This window comes from Eutrigla gurnardus (assembly GCF_963514095.1).
Source record: "Eutrigla gurnardus genome assembly, chromosome: 4".
NCBI classification, from domain to species: Eukaryota; Metazoa; Chordata; class Actinopteri; order Perciformes; family Triglidae; genus Eutrigla; species Eutrigla gurnardus.
Genome location: NC_139918.1, coordinates 14,314,049 through 14,331,745, shown reverse-complemented (window position 1 = coordinate 14,331,745; position 17,697 = coordinate 14,314,049). Strand labels below are relative to the sequence as shown.

General features: G+C 42.6%; 1 protein-coding gene across 1 annotated transcript; it reads right to left on the bottom strand.

Moving 5' to 3' along the window:
• Window positions 1–6,138: 6,138 nt before the first annotated feature.
• On the bottom strand, window positions 6,139–14,792 carry LOC311011745 (sodium- and chloride-dependent GABA transporter 2-like; the record flags this gene model as incomplete). The annotated part of the gene is made up of 14 exons (XM_084006874.1): window positions 6,139–6,246; window positions 9,518–9,688; window positions 10,513–10,613; window positions 10,930–11,032; window positions 11,112–11,249; window positions 11,338–11,450; window positions 11,547–11,671; window positions 11,831–11,934; window positions 13,165–13,295; window positions 13,375–13,511; window positions 13,751–13,838; window positions 14,073–14,210; window positions 14,388–14,522; window positions 14,612–14,792. 14 exons carry the CDS (start codon window positions 14,790–14,792, stop codon window positions 6,139–6,141), a joined length of 1,773 nt encoding a protein of 590 aa, XP_083863000.1.
• Between the last annotated feature and the right edge of the window lie 2,905 nt (window positions 14,793–17,697).

The following is a 17,697-nucleotide window of genomic DNA, read 5'->3' as shown; positions in this document are numbered from 1 at the left end:
GTTACCAACGATCGGCCAATCGACATCGCAATCCTGCACCCCGGTACACCCCAGGACAACGCGTCTGGCTGTCGACACGGGATCTTCCTCTCAGAGTGGACTCCAAGAAGTTGGCTCCCCGTTTTGTGGGCCCATTCCCAATCTCTAAAATAATCAATCCTGTGGCTGTCCGTCTTCGTCTTCCATCATCGATGAGGATTAACCCCACATTCCATGTTTCCAAGGTCAAACCGGTTAGTGAGAGTCCACTTCTGCCCCCCTCCAAACCCCCACCACCCCCCCGGCTCATTGATGGGGCACCTGCATACACTGTCCGTCGGCTCATCAAGTCCCGGCGACGTGGCAGGGGAGTGCAGTATCTGGTTGATTGGGAGGGTTATGGCCCTGAAGAACGCTCGTGGGTCCCTGCTCGCAGCATTCTGGATCCAGCTCTCATCACGGACTTCCACCAGTCTCATCCTGATCAACCGGGTGGGACGGCAAGAGCCGTCCCTAGAGGGGGGGGTTCTGTAACATAGTTACACTAACTCTTAGTTTGTTTATCTTTGTTCCATGTCACTTCATTAGCTCTCCTGTCATTTCAGACCCGGCCCTCCTTCCCTGCCATGCAATCAACTCATTTCCCTCACCTGGTTTTCCCCGCCCATTTCCTCCTCACCTGCAGTCCATTTGCTCATCAGTTCCTCAGTATATATACTAGTCCATTTTCACTTGATTCCTGCCAGATTGTCTTGTGTTATTCGTTGCCAAGCTCTCCAGCGTTTCCAGTTCTGCCTTCATTGTTCTGACCTTGTTTTGCCTCTCTTGGACTACGGATTCCTGCCTGCTCCCTGTCGGATTTGTTTGCCTATTCTGATCTCCCGGTTTTGACCCTGCCTGTTTTTTGGACAAGTAAACTGATCTTCCCTAACAAACTCGCCTGCCTCTTTGTCGTGCTTTTGGGTTCTCCTTTGCCAGCACCAGTGACCGTGACAAACTTGGTTAAAAAACAGTTTTTCTAAAATTTTACTTAAAAATGGTAAGTTGGATACAGGTCGGTAGTTATTAAAAACACTTGGATCTAAATTTCTCTTCTTCTTCGTTTTAAAGGCGGTGGGGAAGACACCCGTCTGAAGAGAGCAATTCATGATGTTTAAAAACTGTTCCTCGAAGAATCCATAAAACGATTTTAAAAGTGGTGTGGGAATGGGATCTAAAAGGCAGGTTGTTGGGTTTACTTGAAAGAATACTCGACCAAGGGCCTGTACTACGAAGCAGGATTTGTGCTTAGCGAGGTAACTTAAGCGTTAACTCTGGGTTTTCTGTCCTACGGCGCTGGTTCACTTCTTACCGGGGTAGATCGCCATGGTAACTTACGCCGTGGAGCTAACCTGCTCTGGAGCAGGTTATGTTCCTGATAAGAGATCAACGTGGAGAAACACACCACCTACCGACCAATCAGCTGTCTTGGTGCGCGGATTTAAAAAAAAAAGAAGCTCGGTGGATCGTGAGAGGGTCTCGTAGGAGAACAATAGAGTGTACTGAGACCGGCAAAAACCTTTTTCTGTCCCTGACGATGTTTTATATGAGAGATACAGATTTTCATCGGAGGGAAAGACTTTTCTTTGTCAGCGTACAGCCTACTTACCACTTTGAATTATGTTTTTATATTTATTTGATTTGCTCCCAAGTCCGTTTTACACCGCCGGGATTGCAGCTGAAAGAGTGAGGCTGATATTGTCATAAACAACATTATAAGAATACATCCAAGCAACACATTCATTATTTTAAAGTTATATGTTTGGCCTTTTATTGCTGAAGGACATCGTAAGAGTTAAAGGGACGAGAGAGAGCGACGACATGATTTAAAAGACAGCCGAAGGGCGGATTCGAACCGGGACCGCTGAAAGTAGCCTCGTAACATGGGGCGGTAACTCCACCACTAAGCTATCAGCTAAGTTAAAGGAATCATGTAATCAGTCAGATCTACTAGTGTCCTTATGATGGGGCAGTCATATTATACTACTAATATTGTTAATACGACTTCCGTATTCACACAGTCGGTGAGGTTTTGCCAGCTGTCCTTTCTGCATTTGGCAGATGAAACGGTTGCCTTTTGCCTGTATTATATGTTTAACTTCTTCGTATTTCTGTATGATTATGGTTCGCTCCTCGTACGTGAAATACGCCGCTCCACTGCCGTAGACTGATCCATGTATGTGATTGGTCAAATGCTGCAAACGCCGCCTCTTTCATGTGCACGCGCTCATAGCTGGACAGGTAAACCCTGGGTTGAGTTAACGAGTTGATAACCAGCTTCGTGTGACCACTTATCTCTGATTGCCTTTGTTAGGGTTACTTAAGCTGGATCTCTAAAAGATACCCTGGGTATGTTGAACTCGCTTCGTAGTACAGGCCCCAGGTGTCCTTGCATCAACCAGGGCAAAACTCTCCAGTGTTTCCTCCGGTAAGGACATCAGTTCAGGTGTGTTAACAGTTAAAACTTGATGGGATAAGATGGATCTGATGTCCTTGATTTTGGTTCTGAAGTGAAAATGAATGCGTTGTTGAAAATGAATGCCTTGTGAAAATGAATGCGTTATTTTGTCTAAAATTACATCCAGTGGAATAAATGTCATCTTGAACATTGTAATGATTAAGTTACGATAGGCCAGTGAGCTCATGATAGACCACCATCAGAATGTGAAGTGTCTCTAGTGGGTTGAAAGATTTGGAGGATTAAAGTCCCAGTCGGCAAAATGTTTTTGATCATATTCACTGAAGCCGACACTATGCTCCCATAGAACAACATAAATCATCCGGTTTTAGAAAAAAAAGCGTGCCTAACACGCCTCTACGTGCCTCTACGCGCACGTAGAGCCTGTTGTTTGTTTTGCAAAATGTCAACAAAGCCCAGGTCATCCTGTCCAATCAGCACGCAGGGCTGTGTTCGTGCAAACAGAGCCCCTCTTCCCTCGGGTCGTACCACTATCACAGGGGGGAGGCGGAGGGAAGTAGGAACAAGCTTCTAATTCCTCGGTTAAAAACCGAAATGGGGAGGTCCAAAACAACCAAGGAAAAGAAAACACCGGTGGAAAAGAAGTAACAAAAGAAAGATTGCGATGCTGTCCGTGATAAAACCAGAGTCACCATCGGACCCGCGTTTCAAAGGTGGCGTGATCTAAGGGATTTCAAAGGGCACAAAGTCGAGGGGAAGGAGCTCGGTGGTCGTGGGGGAGGAGCGTGAGAGTTGTAAACATTCAAAATCTGACAGAGTGCCCTCGATCCGCTGGACTTGCCGACTGGGACTTTAATTAATTTTGCTGCATCTGAGAAATGCCTAAAGAGCAAATAGAGAACAATAATTGGCGCCCTTCATCTAGACAGATGAGATTTTGGAATCTATGCATGTTTAAAGCAACACTAAACAGTTTTTAGTGCCTTAAAATAATGTTTCCAACCGGGTGAACGACACTTCTGCATTCGCTCTGAGGCCCTCAATCAGCTGTAACCGCTCTATGTAACTTTGCCTCGCCGGGTAGTGGTTTTGTAGTTCTGAGACTACAAATTTGACCTGCTTTACGGCAGAGCGTTACAAAAGCTGGTAGGTGGAGGCTCTGCGTGGAGATCAGTGGGAGAACACCCGGCAGGTGCGTGGAAGATACCTTGCAGCAGGTAGTTTTTAAATTGGTGTCATGGCAGAGCCTGCAAAGAAAAGGAGGAGTATAATGTCCGATGAGGCAAAGAAAAGAAAACGGGTGCATGACAAAGAAAGAGCTCGAACAAGAGTGATTATCAGACTGGCTCACACTCGTTGGCGAGAGCTGAAGGAGGCTACAAAATGCAAGACGGATGGTGACTTGGCTTTGTTGCTGCTGGACTTGTAAATAATACCTGTAATCATTTTTTTTCCAACAGTGTGCATCTGTGTACAATACATTGTCGATTATTTTATTGGCTCATTTTAGCTAAGGCGTTAGCTATTGTGCTAATATATATGTAACTATCGCTATGGCTCATGTTAGCTAATCTTAGCTAAGGCATTAGCTACTCTACCTTGTCACTGGACATCGTTCAAATCGTTCATCGTTTCCAGAGCTGGTTCTGCATACAAACAAATAACGTGCGTGCAACAGTAGGTTGCAGTAGGCTAAATTATTTACGATGGCATTATTGGACAACTCCGTTTCCAACCTGTAGGGGGACCGAAGAGGAAAAGTTCTTAAAGCGATGGTTCGGAGTAAAATGCACCCTAGGTCATTTCCACCATGACATCCAGCCAAATACCCCCTCAAAAGCATTTTTAGCGATGGTCAACATTGGTCAAGATAGGGCTATCAGCCGAATGGCTTAGTTCTAGCGCGAACGGTACATTATGTATATCTTGTAAAGTAGCGGAAGTAGCGTCGACGCAGCGCTAGCGTTAGCAGCAGAGGATAGAAGCTATCAGGCAAGTGTTCTTTTAAATAAACTCCTGGCTTACTTACAAACTTTCAAATGCCTCGTTTTGTGAGTACAGACCCTATGTCTACTACTGCAGAAGTTTGGTAACACACCATGCATTATTAGTGGGGTCATTTACAAGATATGCATAATGTACCGTTCGCGCTAGTACTAAGCCATTCGGCTGATAGCCCTGTCTTGATCAATGTTGACAATCACTAAAAATGCTTCTGAGGGAGTATTTGGCTGGATGTCATGGTGGAAATGACCTAGGGTGCATTTTACTCCAAACCATCGCTTTACGTGTTGCTTTAATAGTGATGAGATGAAGGAATGCCCTTGAGGATGCATATGGCGAAGCCAAGGAAAGCAACTCTTGCTTAGTTACATTTTAAGCAATGTCATTTAATTAACATCATTTTAGGACGCCACTCAAATTTGTGAAAACAGAGAAAACTTAAAATGAACTCTCAATCTCAAGGTTGCTATGGTATACATTGACAATTGTTTCATGTAATTTTGTCAATGATCAATTCTTTATTAATGAAACTATCGATCTGTTAACTATACACTAAACTAATAAATAAACATAAATACTAAATAAGGAGTAAAATGAATAGTGTGAATAAAGGATAAATAAATGAATGAACAATGCATGAATTATAGGATTACATGTGACCAAGTAGATTCAGTAACTGATATCACTGATTAAATTTCATCAATGAAATCAATTATTTGACATTCATCATAAAAGTTCAAAAGAGTAATGCTCCGTTCAGCAGGGTAGAGTTTAAGAAACACCAGGGAAAATGATAAAGCAGTCTCATGTTATTCTAATTTCAGGAACATCCCACATATCACACAGTCAAGTTTAAAATGGTTCTTTCTGCTGACGTCAATTGATACTGCAGTTCAAACCCAAGGAAATGGAAAAACATTTTCATACTTTTTTTGGCATCTTGTTGTCAATTTTTAAGACAATCAGAATCTGACTTTGATCTTTTCCCAGAAGAGCCCGACCTCAGCATAATTGTTCTGCCGGAACATACATCATCTGGGGGGCATTGCAGGAGCACTCACTTTGGGCAGTGGCTCCCCCTCAGACAAGCTAGGTACCCTGGTGTCTCAGCTTCAAGAGCGCAGCATCATTCCAGCTCCAGGTCGCCCTCTTTCCTGGCTACCTGGGCGTGAAAGGTCCAAGAAATGTGGCTTTTCCCAAGCTCCTCAGATGAAGAGAAGGAACATCGCTTCTTATAGTCCTTCACTCCAGGCACCTCTAATGCAAACAACAACTTGATCCCCACCCTGCAGTCTCTGGCTAGGTCCATCTGCACCATCAATGCATGTATTCAGTCCAAAGAGGAAGCATCAGCAACCATTGCCACCACCCAGGCCTTAACCAAGCAGGCTTCTTTATGTTTCCAGTCCATTGGCATCCTAAAATTATGTTAATAAAAAGACAATTTCATATTTAAGGACATATTTGATGATTGAAATCAAATGGAGCAGCAAAAAGTGATCAATGATGAAAGCAACATAAAATTAAAAGAAAATGGATACAAGAGAGAGTACATTGTGATACTTAAGGATAACTGAGATTTAGGAATGTAACTGCGAATAGATTATTATTAAACTATTTAAGACAAAAAGACCAGTGACAATTAATGACAGAATGATAGATTGAACTGTCTAAATAATTTGACTTTGCTGGTCACACTAAGTTCTAATTGCAGATGTCCTCAGTTCAACAGTTATTCCCTCCTCTCCCGTTTCTTTGCTCTGCCAGGCTGGATCTTCAGCAGGACGACAAAGGACAGACAAACGCTGGAACACAGGAACAAACCAAATGAGAAACACTATACATTACACAGATTAGTACACACTAATCTAATTTTTATAACTCTCATGGACATTTTCACCCCCAGAGCTTAATGTGTAGGACAGACATCCCCCTCAGGCTGCAGCAAAGGATTTGGATGAGGTATCATCCAGTCCAACAAGCATTGACTACCCACACCACAAGTAGCACTGGATGGACTTCAATCTCATCCAACTAAATGTAAAATCATTGTATTTTATCATGTATTTCTTTTCATACTATTTGAAAATTAGTTAGTTGGTGGCTCTAGAATATATGATTATATGAATAATCAAGTAAAAAGCTCTGAGTTTTATAAATATTTTCTTATAATTTATAATAAATAAACACTTCTCTGGGAACCATTACCTTACCGTGGCGGAGAGGTTTGTTGTCTGGAGCTTTGTGCTCCTAGTAGAGTCTCCCATGGCAAATTGGTCTCAGTCGAGGGGGTCAGACTAAGAATGGTTCACAAAGACCCCCTGAAAAAGTGAGGGATAGAGGAGTGACCCAGCCCGGAGGAAGCCCGGGGGCCCCTGTCTGGAGCCAGGCCCAGAGGGAGGGCCCCTTAGCAAGCGTCTGGTGGCTGGGCTAGCCACAGAGCCCGGTCGGGCACAGCCCGAAGAAGCTACATGGAAATGGCTTCTCAGCCATGCTGTGGGCTCAACACCCACGGGAGGAACCGCTGGGGTCGGGTGCGCTGCCTTACTGGTGGCAGTGAAGGACAGGGACCTCGACGGACCGGACCTGAGCAGTAGAGGCTGGCTCTGGGAACGTGGAACGTCACCTCTCTGTGGAGGTAGGAGCTTGACCAAGGTGTGAGGCACCGGGTGGGTGTGGGGATAATCACAAATCCCTGGCTGAGTGTTGGAGTTTACCCCGGTGGAAGAGACTGTTGTTTGGTGCATATGCATCAGACAACAGTTAGGAGTATTCTGCCTTTTTGGAGACCCTGAATGGAGTCCTGCATGGGGCTCCAGTAACATACTCCATAGTCCTACTGGGAGACTTGAACGCGCACATGTTCAAACATAAGGATGCTCATAAGTTTCCATGGTACCAGAGCACCCTAGGCCGAAGGTCAATGGCCGATTTTGTGATTGTTTCGTCTGATCTGAGGCCACATGTTTTGGACACACAGGTGAAGAGAGGGGCGGATCCAGGGTGTGAACTACGGGGGAGCCAGGGGGGTCTCAGCCCCCCTTAATGAGACATGAGCTCCCCTGAAAACATGATTTGTGAAATTTTGGGGGGTTCTCTAAAATATTGGCAAAATGCTGTTTTTTCACATGCATTTCCTTTTTGTTTTGTTTTTTTGTTTTGTCATAATCATGGATCATGTGTAAAATTAGGCTATTTTTAATGTATGATTTGCGCATGAGGGTGATTGATCAGTTTTTCACTTTAATAAAGATACTGGCCTGGATGCAATTCTTGTCCTCACCATTGAAACGTGGGGGCGCTATGTCCTCTGAGGCACGCGCAAGCCCCCCCCCCGCGCCAATATAAGTGAGCCCCCCCTAAAGCCGCGGTATAGTTCGCACACTGGGCGGATCTGATCACCATCTGGTGGTGAGTTGGGTCAGAGGGTAGGGGGAACCTTTGAACAGACCTGGTGAGCCCAAACAAGTAGTGCGGGTGAACTGGGAATGGCTGGAGAAGCCCCCTGGCCAAGAGATCTTCAACTCAGACATCCAGCGGAGCTTTTCTGGCACCTCTGTGGAGGTTGTGGAAATCGAACCTGAGTGGGCAGTGTTCAAAGCTTCCATTACCGAAGCTGTGGCGTTGAGCTGTGGGCTAAACGTCTTTGGTGCCTCAAGGGGCGGTAACCCTCGAACACCGTGGTGGACACCGGTGGAAGAAGAAGCCTTCCGACTGATGAAGGAGTTATTTCGGGATATGTTATCTCGGAAGACTCCGGAGGCGGTTGCAAGGTACTGACAGAAACTCCGGAATCCGACCGACACGCTCTCTATTGTAGAGGCAGAGTTGGAAGCTGATGGAGGATCGTCGTCAATTTCCCTGGTGGAAGTCACTGAGGTACATAAACAACTCCTCAGTGGCAAAGCTCCGTCCGTCCGTCCAGAAATGCTGAAGGCTTTGGTGGTGGAGGGGCTGTCTTGGATGACACGTCTCTTCAACATTGTGTGGAAGTCAGGGACAGTGCCTAAGATGTGGCAGACTGGGGTGGTTGTCCCCCTGTTCAAAAAGGGGGACCAGAGAGTGTGAACCAACTACAGGGGTATCACACTAATCTACTCCAAGGTGCTGGAAAGGAGGGTTCGGCTGATAGTCTAACCTCTGATTTAAGAGAAACAATTCGGGTTCCGTCCTGGCCGTGGAACAACAGACCAGCTCTTTACTCTCGTGAGGATCCTGGAGGGGACCTGGGAATATACCGATCCAGTCTAAGTGTGTTGTGGACTTGGATAGGCATATTTTTGCAGATGATGTGGTCCTGCTGGCATCATCGGTCTGTGATCTCCAGCACTCACAGGATCAATTCACAGCCGAATGTGAAGCGGTCAGAATGAGGATCAGCACCTCAAATCTGAGGCTATGGTGCTCAACAGTGGATTGCCTGCTCTGGATAGGGAATGAGTCCTTACCCAAAGTGAAGGAGTTCAAGTACATCAGTGTCTTGTTCGCGAGTGAGGGGACAATGGAACATGAGATTGGCCGGAGAACCTGAGCAGTGGGGGCGGTATTGCATTCGCTGTATCGCTCCGTTGTGACGAAAAGAGAGCAGAGCCAGAAGGCAAAGCTCTCAATCTACCGGTCGATCTTCGTTCCTACCCTCACCTATGGTCATGAGGGATGGGTCATGACCGAAAGAACTAGATCGTGGATACAAAATTAGTTTACTCAGGAGAGTGACTGGCGTCTCCCTTATAGGGTGAGAAGCTCAGTCATCTGTGAGGGACTCGGAGTAGAGCCGCTGCTCCTTTGCATTGAAAGGAGACAGCTGAGGTGGTTCAGGCATCTGGTGAGGATGCCCCCTGGGCACCTCCCTAGGGAGGTGTTTCAGGCGTGACCAGCTGGGAGGAGGCCACAGGGAAGACCCAGGACTAGGTGGAGAGATTATATCTCCACACTGGCCAAGGAATGCCTTGGCATCCCCCAGTCAGAGCTGGCGGATGAGGCCCGGGAAAGGGAAAGTTTGGGGTCCCCTGCTAAAGCTGCTGACCCCGCAACCCAACACTGGATAAGCGGTTGAAGAAGAGAGATGAGACTCACCTGTCTGAAGGTTCCTGATGTCAAACACATCCGTCCAGCTGCCCACAGTGGCACCATGACAACAGAGGAGAGTGTCATGGTCCACGCTAGTGGGTATGTCCAGTCAGGATAAGTGTAGCGGTCATTGATCCTGAGGTGTTTGTAATCAACCAGGTACAGGATGAAAGAAATCTGTGATAGTGCAGAGAATTATGTTTTTTGAGGGCTAATAATGTAGTTAGTTTTATATCAATATTAGTACATAGACCCTATCAAATAGCCTTAGTTATTCTGCCGGGAGATGTATCACATTGTTAGTGACAAAAAGAACAGGAAGGCTAGAGAAATGCCAGAGTAGTCTACTCTTGCTGGACTGTGAACAAAGACTGTTGATACACAGTTTGAATAGCCAAAACATTATCTTTGTTGACCCATACCTGTTCCTGTAGAGCCATCAACAGGTATTTGTCGAATACTTTGTTTTATGACATAATATCAGGACACCAGAGTCACTTGCCATCTTCCGAAAAAGGCTCAAGACTTCACCTTGACTCTGCATAGCATGACCCCCCCCCCCCCCCCCCCCACTCCCGATAAAAAAAAGAGCACTGCTATGTTCTTACCTATAGTACGTTGATCATAGCACTGTTGTTCTTAAGGTATGTTTGCTGAACAGCTACTACCTTACTCAGACAAGGACCTAACACTTGTTTCTATTTGTTAGCTCTTACTGTATCGGCAATGATATGTTGTGGTTTCTTTCTTTTGACAAATGTAGTTATTGTAAGTTGCTTTGGACAAGGCGTCTGCTAAATGCCCTAAATGTAAATGTAATATCTAACTAATCACATCCTTGTCATCCTCATCATGTCTTTAGTGTTAACTGACACACAAAACGATGATAAGTTAACACTTAGCTTCCAGCACCTCTGTGATCATGTACAGTCTAACAGACCAGCCAACATGATTGTAGACTCTTAGTCTTGTTATTTAAGCAAAACAACTTTTTCACTCACCAGTGACAGCAGAGGAATGATGAATTTCCAGCACAGTTTGAAGAAAATAGATGGTCTCTGACCTGTCATGTCCTCAATTATGTTAATGAGACGATCAGCACCTGATAAAAATGTACAGACTTTACATTAGACCAGATTTAATATCATACACAACTGTTTTATTAGCATTGTAATTAAATTAAGAATGTGACAAAGGAGGAAATATTTGGTTACAATCAGAAAATGCAACCAGTACGACTAAAGCTATTTAATGAAATCTCACATGAGCGACATTTTTATTCATCCTGTTTTTTGATACTGACCAGTTAAATAATGTCAAAAAGTCATAACTCATTGTTGCAAAAAGACATTTAAAACACAAATAAATACAAATAGATCATATCATGAGAAAGAGAAAAAATATAGATTGTTACACACCAAATATCCAAGCCAGAACCAGACACTCGGATAAAGCCATGAAATACAGAGAAGCTCTGGAAGCACCATAATAATCAACAAACAGGAAGATGTAAATCCCTCCCTGCAGTAGGAAGAAATTTGATTTTAAAATTTAAAATGTTTTTGAAAACAGTGTGCCCCCATGTAAATATTGTACTGACCTCAGTGACCAACATCAGATGTGTGAGGAAGAAGAATGTACAGATGAAAAGGACGAGCAGCTCACGTCTTCGTGGTTTATGAAACAGCTTCGGACACAAGTCGCTTAGTGAGGTTATAAAACTCTCAATTATCACAAACTGGGAATGAAGTACAATAAGACAATTATTCATTGTTGCACTGAAATAAACTGGTAAATCAAGAGGTAATATGACAAAAACATCTTACATGTGTGTCAACAGTCAGTAGAATGAGCATCAGGAAGAAGCAGACAGTCCAGAACTGTGGCAAAGGCATCATGGCTGTTGCCTGAGGGTAAACAATGAAGGCCAAACCTGGACCTGTGAATAAGAATTAAACAAGAAAGAGAACGTAATGTGTGCTGTCTGGACTTTGATGCACTTTGCTGAAATTTCAACAGCATATAAAATCTTTACCAGACTCAGCCACAGCATCAACAGTAACACCCTGTTTCTGAGCCATGAATCCAAGTACAGAGAAGATGACAAACCCAGCAACAAAACTGGTCCCACTGTTCAGCAGACAGAGCCAAAAACAGTCCCTAAAGGTCCCAGAAACACAATAGGCCCTTGTCAAAAAATAGAACATTTCTATGGTACATATCTTTTTAATATATTGTCTTTAAATATGTCTGTAATCAGACTTCTAAACCTACAAAGTACCATATGCAAATAATTCTGACACAATTCTGATTACATACTTGTAACAGTTGTTGTTGTAATCATTATAGCTAGACAGGACATTTAGAGTCCCTGCAGTCAGACTGTAGGAGAACAATATTTGAGATCCGGCTTCTCTCCAGACCTGTAATACAAGAACAGGTAAATGATCTTCTTGTTAAACATTCAGTGTGATTCCAAGCAATAACTCTGAGATGCCTGATAAATTGAGGCCCTAATCCAGGTCATTGTACAGAATGGATGATACCACAATGAAAGGATGAAATTGTAACAATCCAACAACAGAAAATGAAGGATGTCACTTAATTTCCAGCCAACCATTTCCCTTTCAGTGGAATCAACCTTATCCACCATTTGTGTAATTCACATCATGTCGAGTCATCACAGGCACACAAAAGACAAACATCATTGAAAGAGACTATCTATGCAGCTAGTGTAGACAGAAGGAGGATATGGTTGCAGGCTTTTTGTTTAATGCCAGGCCAATCAGAATGGGTACAAACAGGTTCTAACAGAGGTGAGTCGATATACAGGGTTATATGCATCTGTGCTTTCTCTATATTGAGCACTTGTCTCCTGTTCGTCTGTTCTTTGATGGATGGACAACGTTTTGTGCCATTTATTTAGTGCATTTTTTGAGTATGGAATTTGAAAAATCACTCAGGCTGAGCCTCCGTGTGAATTCCCTCTGTTACCACTACGGCATGCAAGTATCAACTGCTGCGAGGTTGTCCAAATTGGTTGCCTCGTCTTTTCGCCCCTGCTCTGTACTGAACTGTACTTTCCTCCTCCTCTTCATTTGGACAGTTAAGGTTTCATGCTGCAGCTGATGTTAACCTTCCTCATTATGAACACATTGGTTATTTTCATACATTTTTCAGCTTCTGCCTCCAAATGTCTTTTCCTTTTCTCCCTGATCTTCTCTGCTCCAACTTTTCTCTTTTTGGTGCCATTATCCGTTATCTTGTATTTATTTTTGCATTTGCTATCCTATTACAGCAAACTTATTTATGTTTAGATTAATTTAATTATTCCCACCAGACCTCTGACATTACATGGATGGACGGATCCACAGATTCTTCAGGAATGGGAGGATGCGACGACTGTAGTAGTCACTGCACCTAGTAGCCTGTTTTGGTCCCTGTAACACCAGTCCGATGGGCTGTATAAATAGACAGGCTCTGGCTCCAATTAATGATTTGCCAGGTTGTATAAATACTTTTGCCTTGAGACGTGGTTTGGAGTTGAAGCATAATATACCCTCAAGAAATACCTTCACTACACATTTTTAAATTCTCATCCTATTTAGTGATACCCAAGTAATTCTAAAGTGAGGCTCAAATAAACGGGCCACCTCAAGGTTAGCCAGGCGGTTCAGGTCTGGATATAGGTAGTAGTAGATCCCTTCTTGAGCTCCAGGTAGGGTCAAGCCTCTGATGAGCAGCACCAGGAGCATTACGTAGGGGAACGTGGCTGTGAAATAGGCTACCTTAAATACAAAGAAAATTTAGGTTATTGACGATTGCATGCACAGCAAATACATCAATATTTTAAATTCTTCCACTGACCTTTCCAGAAGATCTGATGCCTTTCCAGATACTAAAGTAGCAGAAAACCCAGCAGACCAGAAGACACAAGGCCAGTTCCCATCTCACACTGCCCAGTTCCTCAATGCCTCCAGACATGCCCAGCACCCGCCGTCTGAGGAGGCAGGAACTTACGGTTACCCCTAACATATCATTCATGTTATATGAGTCACGTATTTTAGCTATTCTTTGTTTTCTTTAATAGATGTCTCTAGACACTGTCCAAACTGTGTTGGATTTAAGCATTTTGCAAAATTGCATTCAAATAGGATCAAAATGTGATTCTTAAACATATATTCAGTATTAATCATTATTCTGTTATGGATCATTTGGAGATAATTAAGCCATACTCACTCCCAGAACTCAGTTGCAGCAGAGGTGGTGTTGGTCTGATTTGCACTCACATTGGATGAAGTGAAAGACTGAACACCAACACAGTTTTCTGAGTTAAGGGACAAACAGAGATTTTATTGAGACCAAATTAATTAAATTAAAGAATTGAATTAAAGACCTTATAAATGTTTCATGTAAATCATTTCAGTGAGTCTTTCTGTCAGATAAAATCAACATTTCTCATAACTGACCACTGTGTTTTATTTGAAATGCTGTGACCATTAAGTTAAATGCAATCCAACTTTTATGCTTTAATAAATTAAAGTTAACTTCACAGCCTTACCTGTATTCCAGGAGTTCTCACAGCTGACCCAGGGGAGCTGGGATCTGAATGAGAACACCAGGTAGAAGATAGACCAAGCTTCAATTAAAACGTACATGGAGTTAAGTAGTGTGATTACCAGCTGTCCAAATCCAATTCCTACAGCACAAATACAAACCACAGTTTTAAAACACAGCACCTATTGAGACATAAGACATTACCGACAGCTTGAATGATTCAGAGAAAACTGCCATGGTACAAAAGCATTATTTATAGAGTGTGATTTGGATTACCTCTCCTGTTATCTGCACATTAGTTCAGTTCAAATCAGCTCACCTTGGGCCAGCGGACACAATTTCCTCCAAGACATGACAAATCCTTCCTGGGTGTACTGACCAACTGAGCTCTCCAGTAGGAACAGAGGTATCCCATACACCACAGCTAACAGACCATATGGTATCAGAAAGGCACCTAGTTAAGAAAGTGCAGGTATGCCCAGAGAAAAGACAAGTTAATTCAGTGTCATCTATTCACTTCATTCAGAATTATTATGTTCTCACCTCCACCATTCTTATAGCAGAGATAAGGAAATCTCCACACGTTGCCCAGGCCGACAACATTTCCTGCTGTAACCAGAATATATTCTCTTTTACTGGTCCACTGTCCTCGGTCGCCAGTCCTCTTCTGATTTTCCCTTTTCCTTCTGGCTTTATTGTTTTGAAGATCAGGGAAGGCTTCCATTGTGTGTTTCTGTTATGAGTCCACAATCCTTCGATTGTCCAATGATTCCAAGATCTTTTTTTTTTTTATATGTGTCTTTTGCTAATTTGACTATATTTCCAACACATTCATCATATTTAACTGCACAACCAGTTCCAGTGTTGAAGATTCCACCGGTCTGTTTTGCAATAGCCCGAGGAGTTCCTAAATAAAGAGACACTAAAAAAGACATTTTACATTTTCTGAATTTGTATAATACACCTCCACCAGTCTTTTTTCACATTTTGAAAAATCTCTAAATGTTTCCAAGGCTGACCACATTTTCTGCAACAATCACAAAAATTCATGATTGTTGTCTGATTTTTGCCACTGCTGTTCCCAAGGTCAAAATTTAAGTTTGAACCTCAACCACTATCATGACATCATAGTTAGCTGCTAGTTTTTAGTAGCAGCTAACTTTGTTTTATGTAATAGTGGAGACTTCCTTTACCGTTTTCACAATTTGTTTCATGCACCAGGACACCAAAACAATGCATTGGAGACAGATTGCTATCTGTTTGATTCCAAGTGATTGAAACAAGAAGAAATATATCGGTGCACATATGAGGCTCCGTGGCAGCTGGGCTATTGTATTTTCTTTTATGCGTACTGTATGTTTACAGTATACACACATAGACCCCATCTGGAGAAGCCACTTCAGGACACCTGCAGAGTCCAGTTACACACGGCAAAAAACATATAGGCTACAAACTTATCAATGTGCAAGCAATAATATGTTTGGATTTTCCTCCTGTTTAAAATTATAAAATAAAATGTGCTAAATTCTTGTTAATTATTCCAGTGTTCATTAGACATATGTTTAGCACTTCTCCAGTCTATTTGCATAAAGTGGATGAGGAGGTGCTATTAGTGTCACATTGACTGTGATGATGGGACAGTTTTTCAGACCATGAGGCCATGCTGCAGCTGAATTTGAATAACAAAGTTGTGTATGGTTCTTCAAACTAAAATCTCATTATAATTGCCTGAATCCTTCATGCTGCATCTTACACATTTCTGAACAGTCTGTGATATTTCATGATGGTATCTAATGTAAACTAAATGTAAACTAAATATCAGATTACGTATAGTGAGTATTTAACACATCATAGTCACATCACTGTTTTTGCATGTTTTAACCAATTTTGTAGAAATAGTGTGTAGGCTACTTTGCACCAAAACATTTAGTAAAAATAGTAAAATAGTAGAATATGCTGGCTTGTTTAAATGTCCATGCACTTTTGTACTGTTCCAGGCATCCACTAATGACCATGCAGAGTGTAAATCAATGAGTAGACTCTTGTTTTGTAGTCCATCTTTAATGTGTATGTTTTTACAGTATACACACATATACCCCATCTGGAGAAGCCACTTCATGACACCTGCAGAGTCCAGTTGCACACAACAAATAACAAACTTATCAATGCAAGACTTTTTTTTTTTTTTTTTTTACAATTTCTTTAAATAATGAATGTGTTTTGTCTTTTTGTGGTGGGGTTATCCTCCTGTATAAAGTGAATGACGTGGTGATTCCAGCACCATATTGACTGTCATGATGGGTCAGATTTTCCAGATTTCTTTTTTAGATTTTCCAACTGGTTGTGTGAACTAATGTCTCATTATAATAGCATGAATCCTTTGAGCTGCAAGTTACACATTTCTGAGCACCATGTGAGGTTTTATGGTTGTATCTAATGTAAACTAATGGGCTTCATTTGTTCTGTCCTGCAGTTGTTGTGCTACACAGTATATTGTGGCTGAATGTCTTGTGAGTATGTAAGGGTCACACAACGTTTTTTCTTTTTGCATGTCTTATCCACTTCACGTTTGTACTGTTCCATGCATCCACTCATTTTCATGCAGTCTGAAAACCAATAAGCAGACTCTGTTTTGTAGTCACTCTGAACATTAAATCAGATGGCATTCATGTTTTCTTCTAAACAGCAACATACATAATTTTAGATTTTTAATTTAATTAAATTTATTTTTTCTTATATTATTCTGCCTCAACATGCTGTTACTCACTCCATGAGTTGCAGCAGCACAAAGTGAGTCCATGTGTGTTACATAACAACCCTGAGGGCTTTTGTCAATAAAGTCACTTTTACAGCTTTAACATTTCACATATTTGATTATTGACTACTGGTTTTGTATTTTAAAATAAAGCACTAATGATAAAGCACTAAATAGGCATTACAGATGTCTGTCTCTACATGTCGGCCCTGTGATAGACTGGCGTCCTGTCCAGGGTGTACCCTGCCTTCGCCCAATGACAGCTGGGATCGGCTCCAGCCCCCCCGCGACCCAAATGCAGGAAAAGCGGTAGAAAATGGATGGATGGATGGATGGATAGGCATTACAGACCATGTAGATTGATGGAACTTTATTCGCCAAACGCATCTATGTGCACAAATTAACAATGAAAATAAATCTTCATGCTACAAGACTGTCATAACCAAGACAGCTGCTAACTAATGGGCTTAGTTGGGTGCTGAGCCCTTTGGCACACTGTGTGTGTGTGTGTGTGTGTGTGTGTGTGTGTGTGGGGGGGGGGGGGGGGGGTCTTTTATAAGTATGTAACTCAGTATTATAAATGAATATGACAGCTTGCTTTCTCCTTCTAAAGCAACATATCAGAATGTCTAAAGAAATGTACAAGGATGTACACAAGTAGCTCATGTTACTGAATAACCCTCCCATGTATCATACCAGTGCCATATATGATGAACAGAAGACAATGTGGTCTATGGGGACTTGTTGATCAAGGACAACCAGACTACCCTGTTAGCTCACACAGAAGCACCACACCCTTTTGCTCCCAGTAGAAGGCCAGTAAAACTGGTATTTGGGTTAGCTAAGCACTCAAACATGAAAAAGGATATCCCTC